This window comes from Phyllopteryx taeniolatus, chromosome 13 (genome assembly GCF_024500385.1).
Source record: "Phyllopteryx taeniolatus isolate TA_2022b chromosome 13, UOR_Ptae_1.2, whole genome shotgun sequence".
Taxonomy (NCBI): Eukaryota; Metazoa; Chordata; class Actinopteri; order Syngnathiformes; family Syngnathidae; genus Phyllopteryx; species Phyllopteryx taeniolatus.
The window spans coordinates 15,407,980-15,429,959 of NC_084514.1; the positions used below are offsets into that span (position 1 = coordinate 15,407,980).

The 21,980-nt window shown below is 43.0% G+C and overlaps 1 protein-coding gene across 6 annotated transcripts in view; it reads right to left on the bottom strand.

Moving 5' to 3' along the window:
* Window positions 1-2,096: 2,096 nt before the first annotated feature.
* arid1b (AT-rich interactive domain 1B) overlaps window positions 2,097-21,980 on the bottom strand; it is a 249,881-nt gene continuing 229,997 nt past the window's right edge. For 5 of the 6 annotated variants that reach the window (XM_061794174.1, XM_061794173.1, XM_061794171.1 and 2 more), the window contains 9 exons: window positions 19,320-19,542; window positions 13,143-13,284; window positions 11,357-11,526; window positions 8,226-8,349; window positions 7,344-7,460; window positions 7,163-7,238; window positions 5,897-6,638; window positions 5,289-5,419; window positions 2,097-5,108 (listed from right to left, as the gene is read on the bottom strand). In XM_061794174.1, the coding sequence (XP_061650158.1) occupies window positions 3,351-5,108; window positions 5,289-5,419; window positions 5,897-6,638; window positions 7,163-7,238; window positions 7,344-7,460; window positions 8,226-8,349; window positions 11,357-11,526; window positions 13,143-13,284; window positions 19,320-19,542 (3,483 nt within the window). In that variant the 3' untranslated portion in view covers window positions 2,097-3,350. The remainder of the gene's footprint in view (window positions 5,109-5,288; window positions 5,420-5,896; window positions 6,639-7,162; window positions 7,239-7,343; window positions 7,461-8,225; window positions 8,350-11,356; window positions 11,527-13,142; window positions 13,285-19,319; window positions 19,543-21,980) is intronic. The other variant, XM_061794175.1, reaches the window with a different exon arrangement.

The window sequence follows — 21,980 nt, forward strand, 5'->3', positions numbered from 1 at the left end:
TGGTGTACAACTTCAGTTGCTCAACAGTCCAGGGTCTCTGTTGTTGTAGTTTGTGCTTCATAATGCGCCACGCATTTTCAAAGGTAGACAGGTATGGACTGCTGAGAGGCCAATCTCGTACTCACACTCTTTTATGACAATGTCACGCTGTTGTAATACGTGCAGAATGTGGCTTTGCATCATCTTGCTGAAATAAGCAGGGATGTCCCTGAAAAAGATGTTGCTTGGATGGCAGCAGATGCTGTTCTAAAACCTGTATGTGCTGTACTTTAAGCATAATGGTGCCTTCACAGATGTGGAAGTCACCCATGCCATGGTTACTAACACACCCTCATATGATCACAGATGCTGGCTTTTGGACTTTGCTCTGATAACAATCCAGATGGTCCTTTTCCTCTCTGGCCCGAAGGACACGACCTCCATGATTTCCAAAAACAATTTGAAATTGTGGACTCGTCAGACCACTGCACACTTTTCCAGTTTGCGTCAGTCAATCTCAGATGAGCTCGGGCCCACAGAAGCCAGTGGCGATTCTGAGTGTTGTTGATATATGGCTTTCGCTTTTCATGGTAGAGTTTTTAACCTGCATTTGTAGACATAGCAATGAACTGGGTTAACTGACAATGGTGCTCTTGAGCCCAAGTGGCAATTTCCTTTACACAGTGATGCCAGTTTTTAATGCAGTGTCGCCAGAGGGAATGAAGGCCGCTGGTATTCAATGTTGGTTTTCGGCCTTGCTGCTTATGAGCAGAGATTTCCCCTGATTCTCTGAATGTTTTGATGATATTATGGACCGTAGATGATGAAATCCCTCATTTCCTTGCAATTAATTGTATGCTGAGAAACGAAACTATTTGCTTACGTAGTTGTTCCAAAAGTAGTGAACCTCGCCCCGTCCTTGCTTGTGAATTGAGCCTTTCAGGGAGGAATCTTTTATACCCATTCATGACACTCACCTGTTTCCAATTAACCTGTTCACCTGTGGAATGTTCTAAACAGGTGATTTTTTAGCAGTTTTCAACTTTCTCATTGTTTAGTTGCCCCTGTCCCATCTTTTTTTGGAACGTGTTGCAGGCATCAAATTCAAAGCAAGAGAATATTTGAGAAACAAAAACAAAACAACAATATCAACAACAAAAAAAACAGTGATGTCAATCAGTTTTAACATTAAATATATTCCGTCTTTGTAGTGCATTCAATTGGATATACAGTGGGTACGGAAAGTATTAAGACCCACTTAAATTTTTCACTCTTTGTTTTATTGCAGCCATTTGCTAAAATCATTTAAGTTCATTTTTTCCTCATTAGTGTACGCACAGCACCTGGTTTTCTCCACACATACTGCTTAGAAATTAAGGCCAAAAAGCTCTATCTTGTTCTCATCAGACCAGAGAATCTTATTTCTCACCATCCTGTAGTCCTTCAGATGTTTATTAGCAAACTACATGCAGGCTTTCATGTGTCTTGCACTGAGGACAGGCTTCCGTCGGGCCACTCTGCCATAAAGCCCCGACTGGTGGGGGGCTGCAGTGATGCTTGACTTTCTAGAATTTTCTCCCATCTCCAGACTGCTATTCTAGTAGGCCCCAAGATTTTGTGCTAATGCTGACATTTAGAACGGTTCATAATTCCTTCCACATTGTCTAAGGCCCCAGCTCCCAAAGCACAATTCTTCATTGTAGGTATAGTGTCTTTTTTGGTGATGAGCAGTGTTGTGTTTATAAACATACCTCCTTGACCACATTGTTTCAGTTGTTACCTGCTCTCTTGATAATATTTAAGTTCGGGTAATAAATCACTTCATGGTTTTGAAATTTTTTGTGTGTCTAATTTTTTAAAATATTATAAAGACCTAGCATTTTAACACTTTTTATATCCACTATATGCTGCAGGGCCACAAATGACAATTAAAATAATTTTATACGAGTGTACATTGGATCTCAATGGCCCACCCAAAAAATTGTGAGTAGATTTTAAATTTTGAGGACAGCTGAGATGAAATTTGTGATGACACGGATGAACTCAACTTGTGAGATCCTCCATAATTCCATTAGACAGAAATGTTTAGTAGTAATTTTAAGTGTTATCAAACCAAGTCAATCAGTAGTAGTTTTATTGGCCTGTAGATTGTCTGAACATAATGCAATATCTGCGATGCTTTGTGATGTTCATAGTACATTTATTTGTGACATGTGCAGCACAGAGTATAAATGTGTATACCAGATAAAAGAGACATACTGTAGTTATACGAAAAAGGCAAATTTTACAATGAGCATTTTTATCATCTTGTAGGTTTCAAACACATTTCTTTTTAGGGCATTCCAAAATATGCCCACTGATGTGAATGGAGGACAGTAACAAAAAGAAATGTGTTCAGTTTTCTAACGTAACCTCACCTATATATCCTCTCACCCTGGCACTTTCACGTTTGATTACCAAAGCGATTCTCAGCTATAATACAATGCATACAGGCTTTTATTTATTTTTATATTGAAACATTGGTTACCATGTTCAAATATCAGACCCCATTAACAAAATACTCATAATAACAATAACAAATGTTTAACAACAATAAAAGCATGTTAATAGTCCCAGCTCTTGCTATGCTTGATTGAGATAGACAGAACCATGTGCCTCCATTGTACAGTTTGTATACAGTGATGAAATAACACACACAAGATGAAACGAGCATTGATGAGACAAAAGTTCCAAAGTCGTTGAGGCAATGATTAATAAATTAAACATTTCTTTTGGACCGATGCACTTCTCTCAAGTTGATTGGCTGGTGCAAGCTGCCTCCTTGTGGCCTAAAGTACACGCTGCAGGTGCGTTTTCATCATCTGGTTCATAGAAGGGACCACTTGTTCTAGTCCTATTGCACAAGTTCTCTTCCAGCGACCGAGACATAAAGATTTCAAATCAAACAGTCAGTGTGTTATTTTCCCACAAGTGCTGGCAAAAAGTTCAATCTTCTTTACAGTGTCAATTTTTTTTAAATAAATACTCTCCAATAAAAAGTAGATGACCATTATTTTAGCTTTTATAAAACCGAAAAGAAACTCCTCGACGCAAGTCAGCACCAAAATCTGTTGGTAGCTTTGGGTGAAAAAAAGTAAACAAATGTCAAACATAATATCAGCAATCCAACACCAGCAGGTATTCAATATTTGTACTAAAATGAAACCCCACATCCACATTTACAGGGCTGAGAGGGTATATATACATAGGGATATTTTGTTTACGTGGAATAAAAAAAAAACTTTCATCAGTTTGATGAATAAAAAAAACAAAACAAGTGTAATAGTTTGTCCACCTTAATGTCTTCCAACCAAGTCCTGCGTCTCCTCCTGTCATAACTTCCCCAAGTGAAAGAGAACCTGGCAAATAATCGCCACAACTCCAGCGTTAAGTACGGAAGAAATGGAAATGTCTAACAATCTGCTTTCATAGAGCACAAACTCTGTCTTGTTCTCCCCCACTTTGGCCATGGCCAGAAGGCCTTTAGCTGCTCTACACAACATGCTCACGCTAGGTGGATCCATGTGGGGGTGCCCCATGTGCAATAAGCTGTGAGGGTTATGCTGGTACTGTGCCATGCTGACGCCATCCTCTAAAAAGGCTACCAAATTACCCACGCTGCCTTTCTGCATGGCTATGACACGTGCCGCGGTTGGATCTCCTTGTGCCAGGTGGGAGGTGATGGCCACCGCCATCTCCCTGTACACTTGGGCCTTCCGCTGACCTACATAGCGGACCAGCACCGTGAAGAGTTTCTCTTGTCGACTGAAAGGTGGTGTGGCAAGGAGGAGATCCACATTACCTTCCTGGATGCTCAGCTTGCAAAGGCACTCCAGAACCAGTCTCTGAGGAGTGAGCTGGGAGTAGGCCGGTGCCGAAGGGAAGGGTTCCTGGGCTTCGGCTGAAGGGCACACCATCCAGTGGAGGAGGCCATCCAAGATGGGGAGGCAGATGGTGTCGGCATAAGTGGAGAGATCCAGCTGGCCCGAGATATTAGCCAGAGTTACCATTGCATTCTCTCTGAGCTGACTCAGACACTCCCACCACCACTCGGATTGACTGCTTGAAAGCCCCATGTCCTGCTGTTCATCTCTTTGATAGCTGGGGCGCGACCTGGTCCTCTCAGGGTGTTGGTGGTGCAGCAGGAGGAGCCTGCCCAGAAGAAGAACCAGAGCAGGGTGTCGCGACATATCCGAGTCGTTCCCTGGGATGAAGGACAAGCCACGGACAATGTTGGAGATGCAGAGGCAGCGTTTGGCCAATGAGTCCTGCCAGGCTGATCTTGTGGTCAGCGGGGTTTCATCCAGGCAGCGTGGTTCATCCTCTAGCAAGGTGATGTGGTCCTGTTCTCCATCTGGATGAACCCTGAAAGGGTAGGATGGCAGCGAGCGAGCAGGGTGGGCGTTCGAGAGGGCGTCAACCCGCGCGCACAGAACATCATCGATGGTAGCCGTGATACGTTTTCCAGTTTGTTCCTTCCCGTCGTCATCCTGGTTTGGGTTGAGCATTTTGTCCTCCACCCTGGTAGGTGTCCCACTGCGGGGTTCGAAGTATGTCTGAATGTGAGCCGTGGTGTCGCCTCCACCAGCTTGCCAGTGGAGCAGCCCACTGGTGAACTCATCAACCAAGTGATCCGTTATGTCTTCACTAAGGTCAACAATGGTTATGGGGAACTTATCATATTTGCTAGCTTGTTTAGGTTTTGGTTCCACTTCAGCAACAGGCAGCTCTTCATCACACTCATTTTTACTCTCTGCTTTCATGTCTTTGTCATCTTCATCTTTTTTAAAGCACTGATCAGGTTTTTTCTTCACATCAGTTGAGAGAGGCTCTCCAATAACAGGAAGATATTCCTTCATAGTATTTTGTGCTAGTTCCTCTGCCACCACCAGAATTGGGACGGAATCAGATGTGGATTGGACCGCAATTTCTGTTTCATTGTCCAAGATGGTTTCTTTCTTCTGGTGGGAGGAGAGGTCCAACAAGCTTTCCTTAGTCACCGTCCTTACTTCAAACTCTTGCAGGATGCCAAAGATCTCAATCAAGCAACGGCGGAAGTACTCGACAATGAGCTCCAGGAAGCCCGGCAACTAGACAGACAAAAAAATGTGAACATCAACTGGGAGCAAAAAACTCTTGAAAGATACAAACATTATTATTATTTTTTTTTTAGTTTTCTGACACGCTCTCCATTTGTGGTTTCAGATACAGTACGGATTTGATTTAAGGGAGGAGGACATCAGTGAGGTGTTGTCAAGAAACTACGTTACCTGGGAGAGGTTAAATGAAGCAACAGTGCTGTCATCATAAAGCAGAATGTTGATAGTGTCAAGAGCCCATGTGCTCTCTGCTAGGAGCCCAGATTTGAGAGACATCATCACACGCCAGGCCTCAGGCATTCCTGGGATGAAAACCATGGGAGAAATGACAGTTGGGTTGCCAAGGTAGGGTTATACTGTCAGACAGAAACTACGGATTATGTCCAAACATCAGCTGTGAGACACTCAGATCCATGCACACAGATCTCCTCCAGTGTAAGCGTTATCAAAACTATCCCATTCAAACATTGTTTGACGAATAATGAATGAATCGATCAGAAATAATTGTTAATTTAACCCATCGTATGATAGCTGTTTCTTTTTTTTAAAATAAAAGATTGTTCTGCAAAGTGCAATTTTGCAAATTGTGTATTGCCGTCCTTTCTGTGAACTGTAGACTCCTGTTAATTGCCATTCTCAATAATTCCTACGGAAAGCTTCCAATGAAAATTTCCGGGTTTTTGCTACTTTATATCGTGTATTGTACTATATCAGAAAACATAAATTAGTCTACAATTCTGGACAAGTAATGCAATAAAGAGATGAATGCTGTGTCTCACCTGTGTCCTTGTTGGTAAGCTTGCGTTGAGGCCGGAGAATTGGCATGGTACCCTCCACTGATCCTGGTGGGTAGTTGAGGTCCCTTCTCAGGCTGTGGGGAAACTGACCCAGAGGCCCACATCCCTGAGAGCCCATCATGGACATCCCAGGCTTTGACATCTTCATGGCTGATAGGAAAGCTGCTTTGCTAGGTGACACACGAGAGTCCAAGGAACGCTGGAAAGCTCCTGGACTGGGGGCTCGAGGTGGGTGGTTTGCCATGGATTGTGAATTGGAGTAAGATGAAGGCGGGTGGCGCGATGAAAAGGGCGGCATACCGACTGATGATGACATATAAGGAGACTGCCGATGCCATTGATCCTGCCCCGGCCGCCCATCCATGTCTTCTCTGCCCATCGAACCATAAGCGGGCATTTGGGATGGATGTCCTTGTCGATTGGGATAGGGATAACCGAGGTCTGTCCTGGATGGCCACATGTTGGGACCATCAATGTTGTGGTTAGGAGGAGGTACCCCACCCATCATTCCATGCTGGCTTGGCATTGAAGAACCCATACGATCGCGGGGGTAGGGGTAAGGGAACTGTCCTTGGATGGGTCTGTGATCCGGGCCTGAATAACCCCCGCCATACTGGTTATACATGTCTGCCTGCTGGTTGGAATACTGCAAACCATACATGTCACTCTCATGCCTCTTGGGTGGAGGACCATACACACCGTCCATGGACCGTTTGTAGCTCTGCTGAAGCAAAGGTGGAGGTGGATGTTGTTAGCAATATTCTTTCAACAGATGATTATTTCAAATCATTTTCATGTAATTTTATTGAGAGTAATTTTATAACTAAAACAATGTGTGTGTGTTGTGTATAATGTAGATAAAGTTAAACTAAAAATGAAAAGAACATGAAAAGTGAAAACTACTAAAAATCCACAGGCAAAACTATTCAGTCACTTAAGAAAAAAAAGATGATCACTTTCATAAAAACATTTTAATGCTCAAGTTTTGTTGACTATTAATTTAACAATATTTTATAAATACAACAAAATGCAATACACTTCTTGTACAGAATAAATAAGTAATGAACATATTATTCTATTGGGATCACATTAGATATGCAGGTACATCTCATGTTGTGGCCACCAGTGGCTGATTTTGAGTCAGTGCGACTGAACTGGCATTAATCAGGAGAACCAGCTCCAGTAGTTATCATTTGGTTGGATCTCATTATGGAATGCAAAGCATTTTAAACACCATCCGCGACTCACCTGTTGCTGCTGGTACATGCCAGAAGGATGCATCCCGTATGGCATGCCAGGATACTGCGGACTGTAGCCATCATGTCTTAAAAATAAAACAAAACAGCAATGGAACACTCACTGCTTTCTAGATAGGCACAAAAAATGCAACACATGAGGAAACTACGACACATCACAGACAGGTTCTGACCTCTGCTGTGAAGGGTATCTGCTGGGAGAATACACGCTACCCTCACTGTGAGGTGCCATGCTGTTCTGACTACCAGGGGGACCCATGCTTCCCTCCATCCCCATCAAGTGGTCCGGTCTGCAGATTAAACAACAATTCCATTTTTATGCCTCTACTGACAGACAGTGGATGCTCCAAAGTTAAATGAACCTGAGGTCATAGTCAACCTTGGAATATGACTATGATTTTTTCAGGGGAAAAAATAAAGTTGTTCTAAAGTTGCACAAAACTCCAGAGGTGGAACCAGTGTCAGGCATGACGACTTTAGCATATCTTTTCTGACTTCTGGGTAATTAATATAAAGTATTAACCCCACAAATCTTTTGTTTGTTTATTATTTTTCGGCCTTTGTGTGACACCACCACAGAAAGCTGTTGGTGACGCCAAAGAGGAAAAATGTGGTGATGACACAGAAAATTATTGTGACACTCTACATTTCTTTGTCCTGGCTCCTTAGTAGATTCTGGCTTCATTGACAAAAATAATAAAAGAAAAGTCATCTGTTTTGCATTGTGAAGAAACTCACCTCCGAAGCACAAGTAATAAAAACTTCTTTTTCGTGACCAAGTCTGCACGTCTCATCAACATTCGTTTTTAGCCTTTGTTTTAAAACATTTTTATACACTTGTAAAACAGGTAAGAGTTCTAAAATGGTAAAAACCTGTACAATTAATCATTTATACCATTATGCCATAATTTATGGTGGTGACAGTTTGATCCTAGAATTCAAGAATTTCAAAGATTTGAGTTCAAATTTACAGTTTCCACTTGTCCATCCTCACAAAGAATTTACGTGACATAGCAGGATTTCTTCTAACATCTAGGTATGGCTCTAATGCTCACCTCCTGTCATAGCCATAGTACTGTGAGCGTTGACTCATGCTAAGGGCTGTTGGGGGCCGTCCGTACAAGTCCTGCACACCTCCAGGCGGCATCTGGCCAGGCATGTAGGGATCAGCACCTGCCACTGAGGGGGGACAATCCAAAGAGGAAAATATATGTATATGAGTATGTCACATATGTAAGAATGTAGATACTCTGAGCAAAATATTTTATCATGCATTATGAAAAAAATGTATAATGTGCAATTGTGACCTAAAATGTGTTTCACTATTGAGTCGTGGCCTTTGCAGGCCAGCAGGTGGCAACATTCCCTCGTAGTTATTCACCAGTTTCGACTTACTCATTGGTTACGGCTGCTTTTGGACTCCAGCACCCAGTAAAGAACCACCTTCGACCTCCAGGCTGTTCTTCTCCTGAACTCTCAGAACTCTGACCTCTAATAACCCATAAGGACGATGAGACACTATTGCTTATTCTATAATACTCGGTTCAATAATGCAAATACATGCTGTATATTTCTTCTTCTATTTTTGTATTGCCCTGCAACTGGCTGGCAACCAGTTCAGGGTGTACCCCGCCTCTCGCCCGAAGATAGCTGGGATAAGCTCCAGCACACCCGCGAGCCTTCGTGAGGATAAGCGGTACGGAAAATGGATGGATGGATTTGTGTGTTGTAAACTGTCTAAATAACTGTCACAATCTGCTCCCTTAATTGCCCAACGAGAATTAATAAAATTTTCTGGATCTTATTCTGTTATTAGGCAGGTCACGAGGCAGGTCCATCCATCCAGTCATGCATCAATCCATCCATTTATTTTCTATAATGCCATTCCTCATTAGAGTTATGGGCCTATGCCAACTGATTTTGGGTGAGAGGCGAAGTAAACCCTGGACTAGTGTCCAGTCAATCACAGGGCACATATAGACTAACAAGCGTTCAAAACACCTATTGACAATTTAGAGTCTTCAATTAACCTAATATGCATGTTTTTGGAAATGTGGGAGGAGAAACCCTGCAAAAGCATAGGGTAAACATGCAAATCCCAGACAAGAAGGCTAGAGACGAGAGTTGAACTCATAACGTCAGATCTGTGAGACAGATGTGATAAAACACGATGGCACCGGGAATGCAACTTATGTCTCTTATCATTCATTCGAACTCCGTTCCTATTTAGGTTTCAGAGTTTGTTTTGAAGTATGAATCATACGAACTGGTCCACACATTTTCCACAGCAAGGTGGAAAGCATGAGACGTTGGAAGGGGGATGATGAAAAAGATAAACCAGTTATGATGAGGCGAATCCTCAGCTACAAGTCCACCGAAGCAGCTTATGTAGTTAATGGAGGGGCGTGTGGTAACCTGTATTGAACTGAATTCAATTCCTTTATTGTTAATCAGTTTGACCATTGAATTTTGTCTGGGGCAATCCTGTTAACGGCAAGACAATTTATTTATAATACATTTTTTAACCATGAACAATGTTCAGAAATTTGATGTTGATTAGACTCACTTTGCTGTGGTTGATTGGGGGCTTTTCCACCAACCTGCCCAGGAACTTTGAGTTCCTGGTAGCAAAAGGTTCCTGTGGACCATGTGGTTTGTGTTTCCATCACACTTATTACTTCAGGGTAGCTTCAGCAAATGACTGGATCTGAAAAAATGCTGGTATTTCAAGCTTTCAATGTGTTATTTTATAATCAGTCATTCATTCATCTTCTGTACCGCTTATCCTCACGCGGGTCGCGGGGGTGCTGGAGCCAATCGCAGCTGACTCTGGGCGAGAGGTAGGGTACACCCTGGACTGGTCGCCAGCCAATCGCAGGCCACATATAAACAAACAACCATTCACACCAGCGGGCAATTTAGAGTTTTCAATTAACCTACCATGCATGTTTTTGGGGTTTGGGAGGAAACCTGAGTACACGGAGAATAACCACTCAGGCACGGGGAGAACATGCAAACTCCACACAGGCGGGGCCGGGGATTGAACTGTGAGGCAGACATGCAAACCAGTCAGCCCCCATGCCGCCTCTTATTTTATATCTTAATCTAAATTTCAAAAAAATTTGATACCTTTAAAACCGAACCCTTTATCCAGGTGAGGTAATTGAGAACTAATTCTCATTTGCAATGCCAACCTGACTGCAGACAGTCTTTGAGGTAGGGAGTTTACCTGGTTTACCTGCCTAAGGTTAAAATAAATAAATAAATACATGACTTCATGGACAGCTCTTAGTCGGTTTTTAAAAACAGCAGTGTGAAGTTTTTGGGTTGGCAAATGTGTTTGCATGAAAAAAACCCAAAACATTTATGAATAAAAGTTTTTAAAAAAAACAATTCCCCACGACAGACTGGATTAGACCATCAGAGCGTCCCCACTGGCCAGCCTCACGCCGGTTCGTCCCCTCAGGCCCGGCCGAGGAAGACCCCAACGTCCACTTGGGCTTGGACCTCCGCTCCTTAGCGGGACCGAGTTGGGCAGCAGTGGACATTCCTCCAGCGGCAGACCTCCCGGCGGACTTCGGTAAGCACAGAGCCAGCCTGCTCCTTGTCCACCGAGTGCAGCTCAGCGGGAAAATGTAAAGATCGGTGTTTGGAAGCCTCACGCTCCTCAGCCCCGGCAGAGGAAGACGCACACGCCCGCTTGGGCTTGGACCTCCGCTCTTTAGCGAAGTTTTGCTTTTTCTGTATTTTAATCCTCTTATTTTGAGCCTTGCGTACTGCTGCATAATGGCGGCTCTGTGAATGAAAACGTAAACGCCTACAGAGGTCTGTCAACAATCAGCGTTTGCCAGCACCCAAAAAGAGTTCCTCGTAGCTCTAGGAAGACCCTATCTGCCACGAGGAACTAAAGAATCCAGGGGGAACCTTCCGTATCCTGGTAATTGTTTTAGGTGGGGACACAGGGGGAACTCAAGCTGTAGACTAGGGAAGTTCCTGCAATGGTTCCTGCATTGGGAAAGCCCCGTTTGAATAATTTTGTAAAAAAAATAAAATAAAAAAAGAAAGAAAATAAATTCTGGACTAATATGAACGATTTTATAAAACGATGAAAATGTACATAACAGTTGATTTTATGACAAAATGACTAGTTATTCACAAGCCAGGGCTTTGTGTTGGCCTCACTCACTCTTCCTCATGCCAGCGAAGGGGTCCTTGGCATCATATTGCATCCGCATCATCATGTCTGGCATGCCGAGGCCCTGCTGGTATGGAGCAGAGGGTGGCAGAGAGGCAGCACGCTTCTGGAAGGCTGGGTCGCTGACCTCTGAGAAGGGATCCTGCACACTCACGCTGCTCCTGGAAAAGGGAGGGGATAGGAATGGAGGGACAATGAGGAGAGTAGGAAAAGGGGAGGAGGAAGGAGCTGTGTGAGAAATGTGAACTCATCCATCCATTTTCAACACGGCTTATCCTGGTTAGGGTCGCGGGGCGCTGGAGCCTATCCCAGGTGACTTCGGGCGAAAGGCGGACTACACCCTCAACTGGTCGCCAGTCAGTCACAGGGCACATATAGACACGGACAACCATTCACACTCACATTCACACCGTCACTGAGCGGGAACTGAACCCACGTTGCCCGCACCGAAGTCAGTGAGTGTACCACTACACCATCAGTGACCTGAACTAATTAATAATAACATAATTAAAATAAGTTAATACTTAATATTTGTATGTCAGCCTGTCACAATTTTATTTTGTTTACTCACGAAAAATTATATTGGGTCATCTTTATATTTTTGTGTTGAACTAACAAAACACATGTGTGAAACATCCATTTTCTATACCGCTTATCTTCACTCGGGCCGCGCGTGTGCTGGAGCCTATCTGAGCTATTTTCGGGCGAGAGGCGCGGTACACCCTGAACTGGTCACCAGCCAATCGCAGGGCACATATAAACAAACAACCATTCGCACTCACATTCACACCTACGGGCAATTTAGAGTCTTCAATCAACCTACCACGCATGTTTTTGGGATGTGGGAGGCAGATGTGCTAACCAGTTGGCCACCGTGCCGCCATGTGTGAAACATCCATCATCAATCCATTTTCTTTACCGCTTATCCTCACTAGGGTCGCGGGCTGCTGGAGCCTATCCCAGCTATCTTCGGGCGGGAGGCGGGTATACCCTGAACTGGTCGCCAGCCAATCGTAGTGCACATAGAAACAAACAAGCATTCACACTCACATTTACACCTACGGGCAATTTAGAGTCCTCAATCAACCAACCACGCATGTTTTTTGGGGATGTGGGAGGAAACCGGAGTGCCCGGAGAACATGCAAACTCCGCACAGGCGGGGCCGAGATTTGAAACCCGGTCCCTAACTGTGAGGCAGATGTGCTAACCAGTTTTCCACCGTGCAGGCATGTGTGAAACAGATTGACATAAAATATTCGGTCCACATTTTATTTTCTGAGAGCATTATGGACCCACAAAATCATAGAAAGCCCATGAGACCCCTTTACAGCTGACAATGACAATTGTGATTGTCTAATTGTGTTTTTATTGTATTATTTGTGTCAAGCTTGTAAAACTATCTGCTGCCCTGATGCACTTTTAAAACATTTATTTTATTGATGGCACCGTTACTTGCTCGCAAAATCAAGGAGCACATGAAAAGTCCTATATATGTCCTTTGTGGAAGTGGAATAAAATATGAGCTTTACTTCATCTTCAAATCACAAGTGATCAAGTGTACTACAGGATTCCTCACATCTGTCTCGCGTGACCTTTCGGTCTGTAAATCAACTCCCCCACCTTTCCCAAGATAGGCATCAATTTGAAAATGTCTAAAGGTATTTTACACGGACCATGGATACATAAAATGTGAAATGTATTGAATGAAAAGTCAATATAGCTACAAATAATTGGGTCATTAGATGTGTAGAAATAGTGAAATATGATTTAGGGTACCTGTTTTGATGCACATGTGTGGCCTGTCCAGGAGGGGTGGTGGCACGGGTGGGGGGTAAGAGGTCCCCTGCACCTTCCACAGTGGAGCTGCTGCCTGAAGATTGGGGTGTCTGTGGACCTTGGAGGGAGCCGCCTGAGTTAGCTGGAAGACAGAAATGATAGCATGTTATAATTCTAGCTTTAGTTACAGTATGTCACAAACTTAATGGTAAATAAATACTAGAACTGTAAGTCAGCTTGCTTGTCCACAGAACTCCTAACAATGGCTTTGGCTGTACAGAGGTTCTGTATTCGAGAGAATACTTTGGAATTGAGGCCAAAGCGCTGGGAGTAATGACCTACATGAGAAGTGAGCCGAAGAAAACAGAACACATACGGGCATCAGTGTATGGGAACAACATGGCGGTTAATGTGGGACCAATGGAGGAAGAGAAGGGCAGATAAAAACAGCAAAGATATATTTCTTGGCAGGAAAGGCAAGGATCTTTGGGCCCATGTGAAGGAAAATAAACCACAACGGAACCTTCAATCATACCACACGCTGTTCCACTGATTGCAATTTCTTCTAATTTCAAAACAATATTTTCAATTAATTGACATGTAGTTATAGCAAAGATTGAAGCTTCTGATAGCCCTCATCCTATAAATGATACATAGATATACTTTACATTATGTTAACTGCTGTAAAGGAAAAACAAAAACAAATTATGTACACACCATGAATTTTGGAGTTAAATCTGTCAATGCTCAATAAACTGAAGCCTGGCAAGATTTTGACATTTTGTTTTGTTGATCCTGAAGCATCTAGATGACATTTTGCCTCCTTTTAGCTAATACGATCCTACATTCGCAAAACAGATGACAACCTGGTCTAATGAGATGTGGCAGATACTGTACTCTATATTGAATGTGCTATATGGGAATTTTTTCCACACAAAATTTAAGATGCTGCCAAATGCACAATCAGGTTTAGACTTCTAACCATGCATACATGAAGAATTTCCATGAAAAAGTGTTACAATTTCAATAAGATATATTTCTAATGGGCAGCAGGGTGAAGTAACGGTTAACACGTGAGGTTCAGGGTTCGACTCTCGGCTCGGGCTAATTGCGCTATTAATGGCACTGCTGTGATACACGTGCGTATAGTAATGCCCTCGGGTAAGATCAAGGATGACACAGTCGCTGATGCACTTCACTATTCTGCCGCATACCGAGCGACGCGGCCGAACCCGACTGAACTGTCGTGCAGTGTGCGGGGTTCCACAACAATTTTCATGATCGGCCACCGGTTTTGCCATGATTCAAAATTTGAATTGCAGGTGCACGCCGTCGCAACGTCGCAGGCTACAGCTAATAAAAATGGAAATAAGCTTTGACTGACGCTAAAAATATAGGTTTTAAGCGAACGGGTGACAGAACACCTGCCATATGAATACAGAATATAAAGTATCAAATATTGTGTTTTACAACAATACGTTACTATATTCATAATTTCTAATGTGCCTGAGGATGAAAAACCAAAGCTTGTGGGTAAAATTGACGCACATGGTACATATCTCGCTGCGTACATTGAAGTGAATGGGAGCAAGCAGGCCTCTTATGAAATATCCACACTTTCGCTTTTATTCTTGCCCATGTCCAGTATCTTTAGCAACCCGCTTCTACCTTACCTATTAATCTATCCTTTTATAGTTTAATAAATATAAAAATACAACATACTGTATGTACAGCATCAAACACTGAGACAGGCTTGCTGTTTCAGGGTATCCCTATATCCAATCGCTCAATGTGCATGGGTAAGTCGCCAACAGTCATTTTTTTTTGCAATGATCAGGTCCAACAGTGTGCGGTAGTTCTAAGGGAATACTAATTCATACAAGAGCTGCTATTGCCCATAACTCACGCCCAGGCAGTCCACACACTGACCACCTGAAGTTCCTCTGCACTTTGATCTTAAAGGTCAGATGTCAAAGATGTTACGGGGTCAGTAATGGTTGTCCATGTCTATATGTGCCCTGCGACTGACTGGCGACCAGATCAGGGTGTAGTCCACCTTTTGCCCGAAGTCAGCTGGGATAGGCTCCATCGCGGGGTAACCAGGATAAGCGGTGTTGAAAATGGATGGTTGGCCTATTTAGTTCTTATACCACCACAAATCTGTGAATTCTAGGAGTAAAGAGACACAAGAGGCTGGTAACACAAGCTCATAAAACCAAGGGATACAAATTCCCTGAAGCAAGTTTAATGGAAAATAAGGACCGTTCTACTAAAAAGATGACAAAGACAAAGAGAGTATATGAAAACAGCCTAATGAGCATTTAGCGTAAGAAGCCTTCCACTGGAACAGTCTCAGTGGCCTATTAATGCATCACACGTTTCCAATAGGAAAAAAACACAGACTAAAGCTTAAAAAATTCATACTAATTCTAAATTATTCAATGACGTCCCCTGCCTCTACATGGTAGGAGACAGAGGGAAAGAAGGAATAAGAGGCTAAAATAGCGGGAGAGATGGTTATATCATAATGATGGGCGAGGTAGAAGTGTCAAGAAAATCTGGCAATCACCTCCCCCGTCCTCAGAAGAGAAGCAAGCGGACTTACATGTAAACAATGGCAGCTTTAGCCAAGGTTTGCAAGTTTGCTATTCTTCAAGAGCAGACAGGCGGATGCATAATATTCTGCTGGGGTGTAAGAAGGGGCAGGGGAGATGGACAAAAATGTGAACTCAAGTGCCCTTTTGCTCCATATTTAGGGGGAGAAGAATGACAGTGGAGAAAACAAATGTGTGCGTTTTGAGTCATGTGGTTGACATTTGGTGTGTGTGGGTGTGCATGTGTGTGGGTCTGTCAGCGGGTGACATAATCCACTGGGATGTGGCATAGAGGAGGGGTTTATGGGTGGGAGTCAGTTAGCCGAGTCACTTTCGTGAATGAAAGGTGACGACGAGGTCAGGTTTGTTTACGTTTTACATTCCACCCCTCATTAATCACGTACACTCTCTCCCCCCTACTAGCCCGCTGGACACACTCCCTCTGTGACATCACCGCTCTGTCAAGTCTATAAATAGCCTGGGAGGGTCTCTGGAGGGCAGATGGCTCATGATGTAGGCGAAAAATTATGTAGTGTACAAGTCACAATCACATCGAATGAAAATACTTTGACACAATAACTATCACAAACATTCTTACTTTCATTAAAGTTGATGCAGGGAACAATTTTGTTATTGTGATTTTTGGTTTGTTCCCGAGCACCCACTACGATTACCAAACCTTTGGTGGTTCCCAAACTTTTTTGTGGGATCTCCCTCTTTTGGATATCAAAGTTATTCAGACCACTTCCATGATGTTGTCATCATGTTGCGTAGTAAACAATGTTGGACTATTTCAGTGTAACCAATGTACTGCACACAGCAGAAAGTTGTTGTCCTGGCTTGTTCACCAATATAAAAGACAGTGGTGGCAGTGTTGCGGCTCTTGCAAATATTAAACATCATTATTTTAGTATTTTTTTCCCCATCATTTGTAGCAGTTATGATGGTATACTGGATGATTGCTGAGGACAAAGCAGCGACTGGAGCTTTTGCGACTAAATGTTCCAACTTACAAGAGCATGTTGGTCAACTTAATGAGCTAGATGAATAGTGAGATTTATGTTTTATGTCAGGCAGGTGGTCCAAGCTACACAGGGAGTCATTAACTCTGATAGTCCCATTAGATAATTAGACTTTTGTATACTTCAGGACAAGACATCAGAGATGAGGTTGAAGTACATACAGTATGATGCATCATAAACACAAGAGAACATCTATTCAGCCATACTGTATGTGTTTGAGTCTGGTCCATGTGTGCGGTGCAGTATCTGTAATTTTATGTGCAAATGCAGGCCAAAGCTCTTTTCCAGGAAGCAGGAAAAGCAATCTACAGTATCTCATGCCAGTGAAGTACTCCTATGTTCTTTTGAAAAGCCGGGGTCACCTTTCTCATCTCGGTTGCAAATTAGAGGCGTGACCTTAAAGCACCAACTGTCTTCTTTCCTTTCCTCTCCTGATCCACATGTCATAATTGTTCACAGACAGTGTGCATATCTAAACAAAGTCACCCAAACACAACCTTCTCCCTTAACCTCAATCACACAGTAATCCAAGAAAGGCAAGTCACAGGCTTGAGGTTCAAACGGGATGGCATCGTACCTGACCTTCATTAAATGGATAATTGTCTCATCAAGTTTGTGTTCTTTACTTACAGTATCTCATTGGCTCTGAAGCGCCTCCCTGAAAGCAGATCTTTTTCATATTCTATTACTTTGCACTTTGGGGTTTTATTTTAAGTTCATGTCTCATGTCTCTGAAATCTCAAAGGTGAGATCTCACCTTCAGAGATTTCAGTGAAATTTTAGTTTCCAATGGAAATGCACAGTCGTCGACCACCACAATATATTCACGATAGCACTAGCCAGTCACCATTGTTTAAGGTACTGTACTTAGGTATACAGGTATATGCAATCAAAGTTGTTCAACAAATCAACTATAGGTTCCAGTAACAAGGTCAGCTTCAATAAAACTGTGAATTGCCTTTTGACTCTTTGAATCATAACTTCATCAGAGGTGAAGAAAGTGACTTTAGGCCCATGTTGAGATCTCAAGTACTGTTCAATTCGATTACATTTTATTTATATAGTGCCAAATTACAACAGAAGTGGTCTCAGGCCATTTTAAACATGGAGTAGGTTTACGACCTTACTCTGAACTCATTCAAAGACCCACTGAACCCCACCTGAGCCAGGCGACGCAGGCAAGGAAACCTCAAGCAGACCTGAGACACAGTGTGGGGCGACCGTCTGCCTCAACCAGTTGGGTTACAGACTAAATTGAAGATAGACAGAGTGACAGAGAGAGAGAGACAGACAGAGGCAAGGAGACAAACAGAAAGAGAGACAGTGAGAGTGAATGAGTGGGAGGGTAGGGGAGGGAAAGAAAGAAAGAAAGAGAGAGAGAGAGAGACAGGTGCACAGTTTTCGGCTGCACCACTGTCTCTCTCAACAAATCAGCAAGGGAAAATTTCCATCCATAGTCAACTTATATTTGTAACTTGATCCCAATAAAACTTTGATCCTAGTTCAGCACAAACCAAAAAATCAGACTGCTATGAATTGCACGTATCCCCTGGTGGGAAACAATTACCGTACATTTCTTATGAAATAGTTTCGCAATTGTTGATAGCTACCTTCTTTTATCCAAAGCCTGTATAATATTATCATGTATCATATAAAGAACACAGTATACATAAAAGTAAACAAAAGTATAAATAAAAGAACACAGTACAATTACACATAACTGTCGAGCCCCTTCCTGTTTGCAGTGGTGATGGATAGGCTGACAGATGAGGTTAGACTGGAGTCCCCATGGACCCTGATGTTCGCAGATGACTTTGTGATCTGCAGTGAAAGCAGGGAGCAGGTGGAGGAACAGTTAGAAAGGTGGAGGCATGCACTGGAAAGGAGAAGAATGAAGAATAGCCAGGAGGAAGTTGTCAGCTGTGTTATGCGACAGAAGACTCGGCTAGGAGGAAGGCCAACATTTGTAAGACAGTGCTGAGGCCAGCCATGGTGTATGGATTAGAGACAGTGGCACTGAAGAGACAACAGGAAGCAGAGCAGGAGGTGGCAGAAATGAAGATGTTGAGGTTCTCTCTAGGAGTGACCAGGTTGGATAAAATTAGAAATGAGCTCATCAGAGGGACATCCAAGGTTGGATGTTTTGGAGGCAAAGTTAGAAAGAGCAGACTTCGATGGTTTAGACATGTCCAGAGGAGTGATAATGAGTATGGTGGAAGAAGGGTGATGAGGATGGAGCTGCCAGGCAAGAGAGCTAGAGGAAGACCAAAGAGAAGGTTGATAGATGTAGTGAGGGAAGACATGAGGGCTTTTGGTGTTAAGAGAGGACGACGCAGGAGATAGGCTTACATGGAAAAGGATGGCATGTTGTGGTGACCCTTAATGGGACAAGCCAAAAGGAAAAGAAGAAGTAGGTTTCAGCATTTATGTACTCAGTGATGTGTCTGACTATGCTGCAGAAGTGGAGCAAATAGTTTCAACATCACTGACACCTGTAGCTTGATCTGTTTGCATGCAGGTGGGAAAGAGGTTGAAAACGGTGACAAACAAACAAGCCTTACCAGGTGAGGGAGGTTGGATCTTGACCTGTTTCCTGCTGTCCCCTGCAGTCATGCTTCCACTACTGCTGCTGCTGTCTGCTGGTGGCTCTTCACCTCGCTCCATTTTACACTCATAGGCAAACAGGTACTGGATATAGTGCTTCTTAAGCGAGCTGGCCGAGTTGCTCGATGTTCCCACGCTCAGTGTGGTGGAGAGCTCGCGCCACTTCTTGTTCTTATTTACCTGTGGAGGGTGACAAAATGTTGCTTTATGCCATCTACCAACTCCAATTAAGTTGAGACATTGGGTACAATGTAACTAAAAACAGATTACAATGAATTGCAAATCCTTTTGTACCTGTATTCAATTGAATACACTGCAAATATATTTAATATTCAAACTGATGAACGTTATTGTTTTTTTTTGCAAATACCCTCTCATTTTGAATTTGATGCAGGCACCATGTTCCCAAAAATCTGGGACAGGGTCATGTTTACCACTGTGTTACCTCACCTTTCCTTTTTGTTTACCACTGTGTTACCTCACCTTTCCTTTTAAAAACAATCAAGCCTTTGGGAACTGAGGACAGTGGAATTGTTACCCATTCTTGTTTGATGTACAACTTCAGTTGCTTAACAGTCCAGGGTCTCAATTGTTGTATTTTGTGCTTCATAATGCGGCACACATTTTCAATGGAGACAGGTCTGGACTGCTTGCAGCCCAGACGAGTGGTACACTCTTTTACTACAAAGTCATGGTGATGTAACATGCAAAATGTGGCTATACATTGTCTTGCTCAAACAACCTGGGACGTCCCTGAAAAAGCCGTTGCTTGGATGGCAGCATATTTTGCTCCACAACCTGTGTGTGTCTTTCAGCAATAATGGTACCTTCACAGATAATGATGATGATATTTTGTTTATTTACATTTTACAAAACATCCCACCTTCATTGGAATTGGGGTTTGTATTATTGTAGTGTATGGTGGTGTTAAACTACAATTAAAAATATCAAGTATTTCTAACCCATGTTTCCCAACTTTTATTAAGCCATATTACATCAGACAAATCTTACGGGACACCAAAAAATGCCACAAAAAGTATATGTACTGAAATAATAATGATGATCTCGTTTCAATGTCCTCACAAATGTACTTACTCAGTGTGAAATCTAAACCTGTTTAGTTGAACACAAAGTGAATATACTATACAAGAATTGAAGAAAGAAATACACAAATAATAATTTGCAGATCAAATAAAGGTATATATGTAGTTTTCAAAATGCTAAAAGGATTTGAATGTAGCCTCATTTCAGTCCCCGTTCTCACCCTGCGCCCTGCCCTTGCATTTCTGGCCAAAGAAACGCCCCCAGCTCACTAAACTGGGACAACAAAAAATAACCAGAAAGAGACCAGTTCATCCCGCTCGCCCGTGACTGCCTCAATGCGCACATCGGTCGGCTGGGCACGAAAAGTTACCGCTTTGATGTATTTTTTGGAATGTACAATCAAATAAGTCGGCACTGGTTAGCACATCCGCCTCACAGTTCTGGGGACCGGGGTTCAAATTCCTGTGTGGAGTTTGCATGTTCTCCCCGTGCCTGGGTGGGTTTTCTCCGGGCACTCCGGTTTCCTCCCACGTCCCAAAAACTCTAAATTACCCGTAGGTGTGAATGTGAGTGCGAATGGTTATTTGTTTCTATGTGCCCTGCCAATGGCTGGCGATCGGTTCGGGGTGTACCCCGCCTACCGCCCGAAGATAGCTGGGATAGGCTCCAGCACGCCCGCGACCCTAGTGAGGATAAGCGGAAATGGATGGATGTACAGTTTTTTATTTTCTGTATGTAAGCACAGTGTTAATGTTCCAACTGTGGATCATATTAAATATACTTTGTTGGAGTAAAAGTGAAATGTTTGAAATTAAATCTTTGAAAAGCACTGGCCTTGAGGCTTTTAAATACAAAGTGGTCATAACCAGTTATTTCACAGAAAATCGTCATTGCACACTGCATTTGGCAGGCTGGGGGAAAAGCTAATCTTGTGGTTAAAACGTCTAAATAAGCCAAGTGTCATTTACAGTACTATAAGCCAATTCTGCCATAATTGGCGGGTGAGCCGCCATGACGACGTCATCGTTAAAACATGGCAGCTCGCTATCAGAGATTTACCCAAAAGCCAAAGCAACGTTAAGTTTTTAAAATGCTGTTTTATGAAAGTTACACAACTAATTCCATAAATACTTGTAATAATGTGAACATTAATAGAGCTTGATTGGAGTTTGATTGGTAGGTTGATTGGAGACTCTAAATTGCCTGTGAGTGTGAATGGTTGTTTGTTTTGTGTGCCCTGCGATTGGCTGGCGACCGGTTCAGGGTGTACCCTGCCTCCCGCCCGAAGATAGCTGGGATAGGCTCCAGCACGCCCGCGACCCTAGTGAGGATAAGCGGTAAAGGAAATGGCTTGATGGACAATCAAATAAAAATATAAGAGGTGATCAACTTATCTGATGACTTGGTGAGAATGTTTTTCAAGCTCACTCATGCAGCCGTCCGCGTAAAGGACACCATCCACCGTTATATATGTTTACCCTTAATTTGAAGGAGAGAGCCAATTCCTTGTTTTTAACTTTACATAATCCAGCCAAGAAACTCTAATAATCAATAGACAATTTTCCACGGCCCAC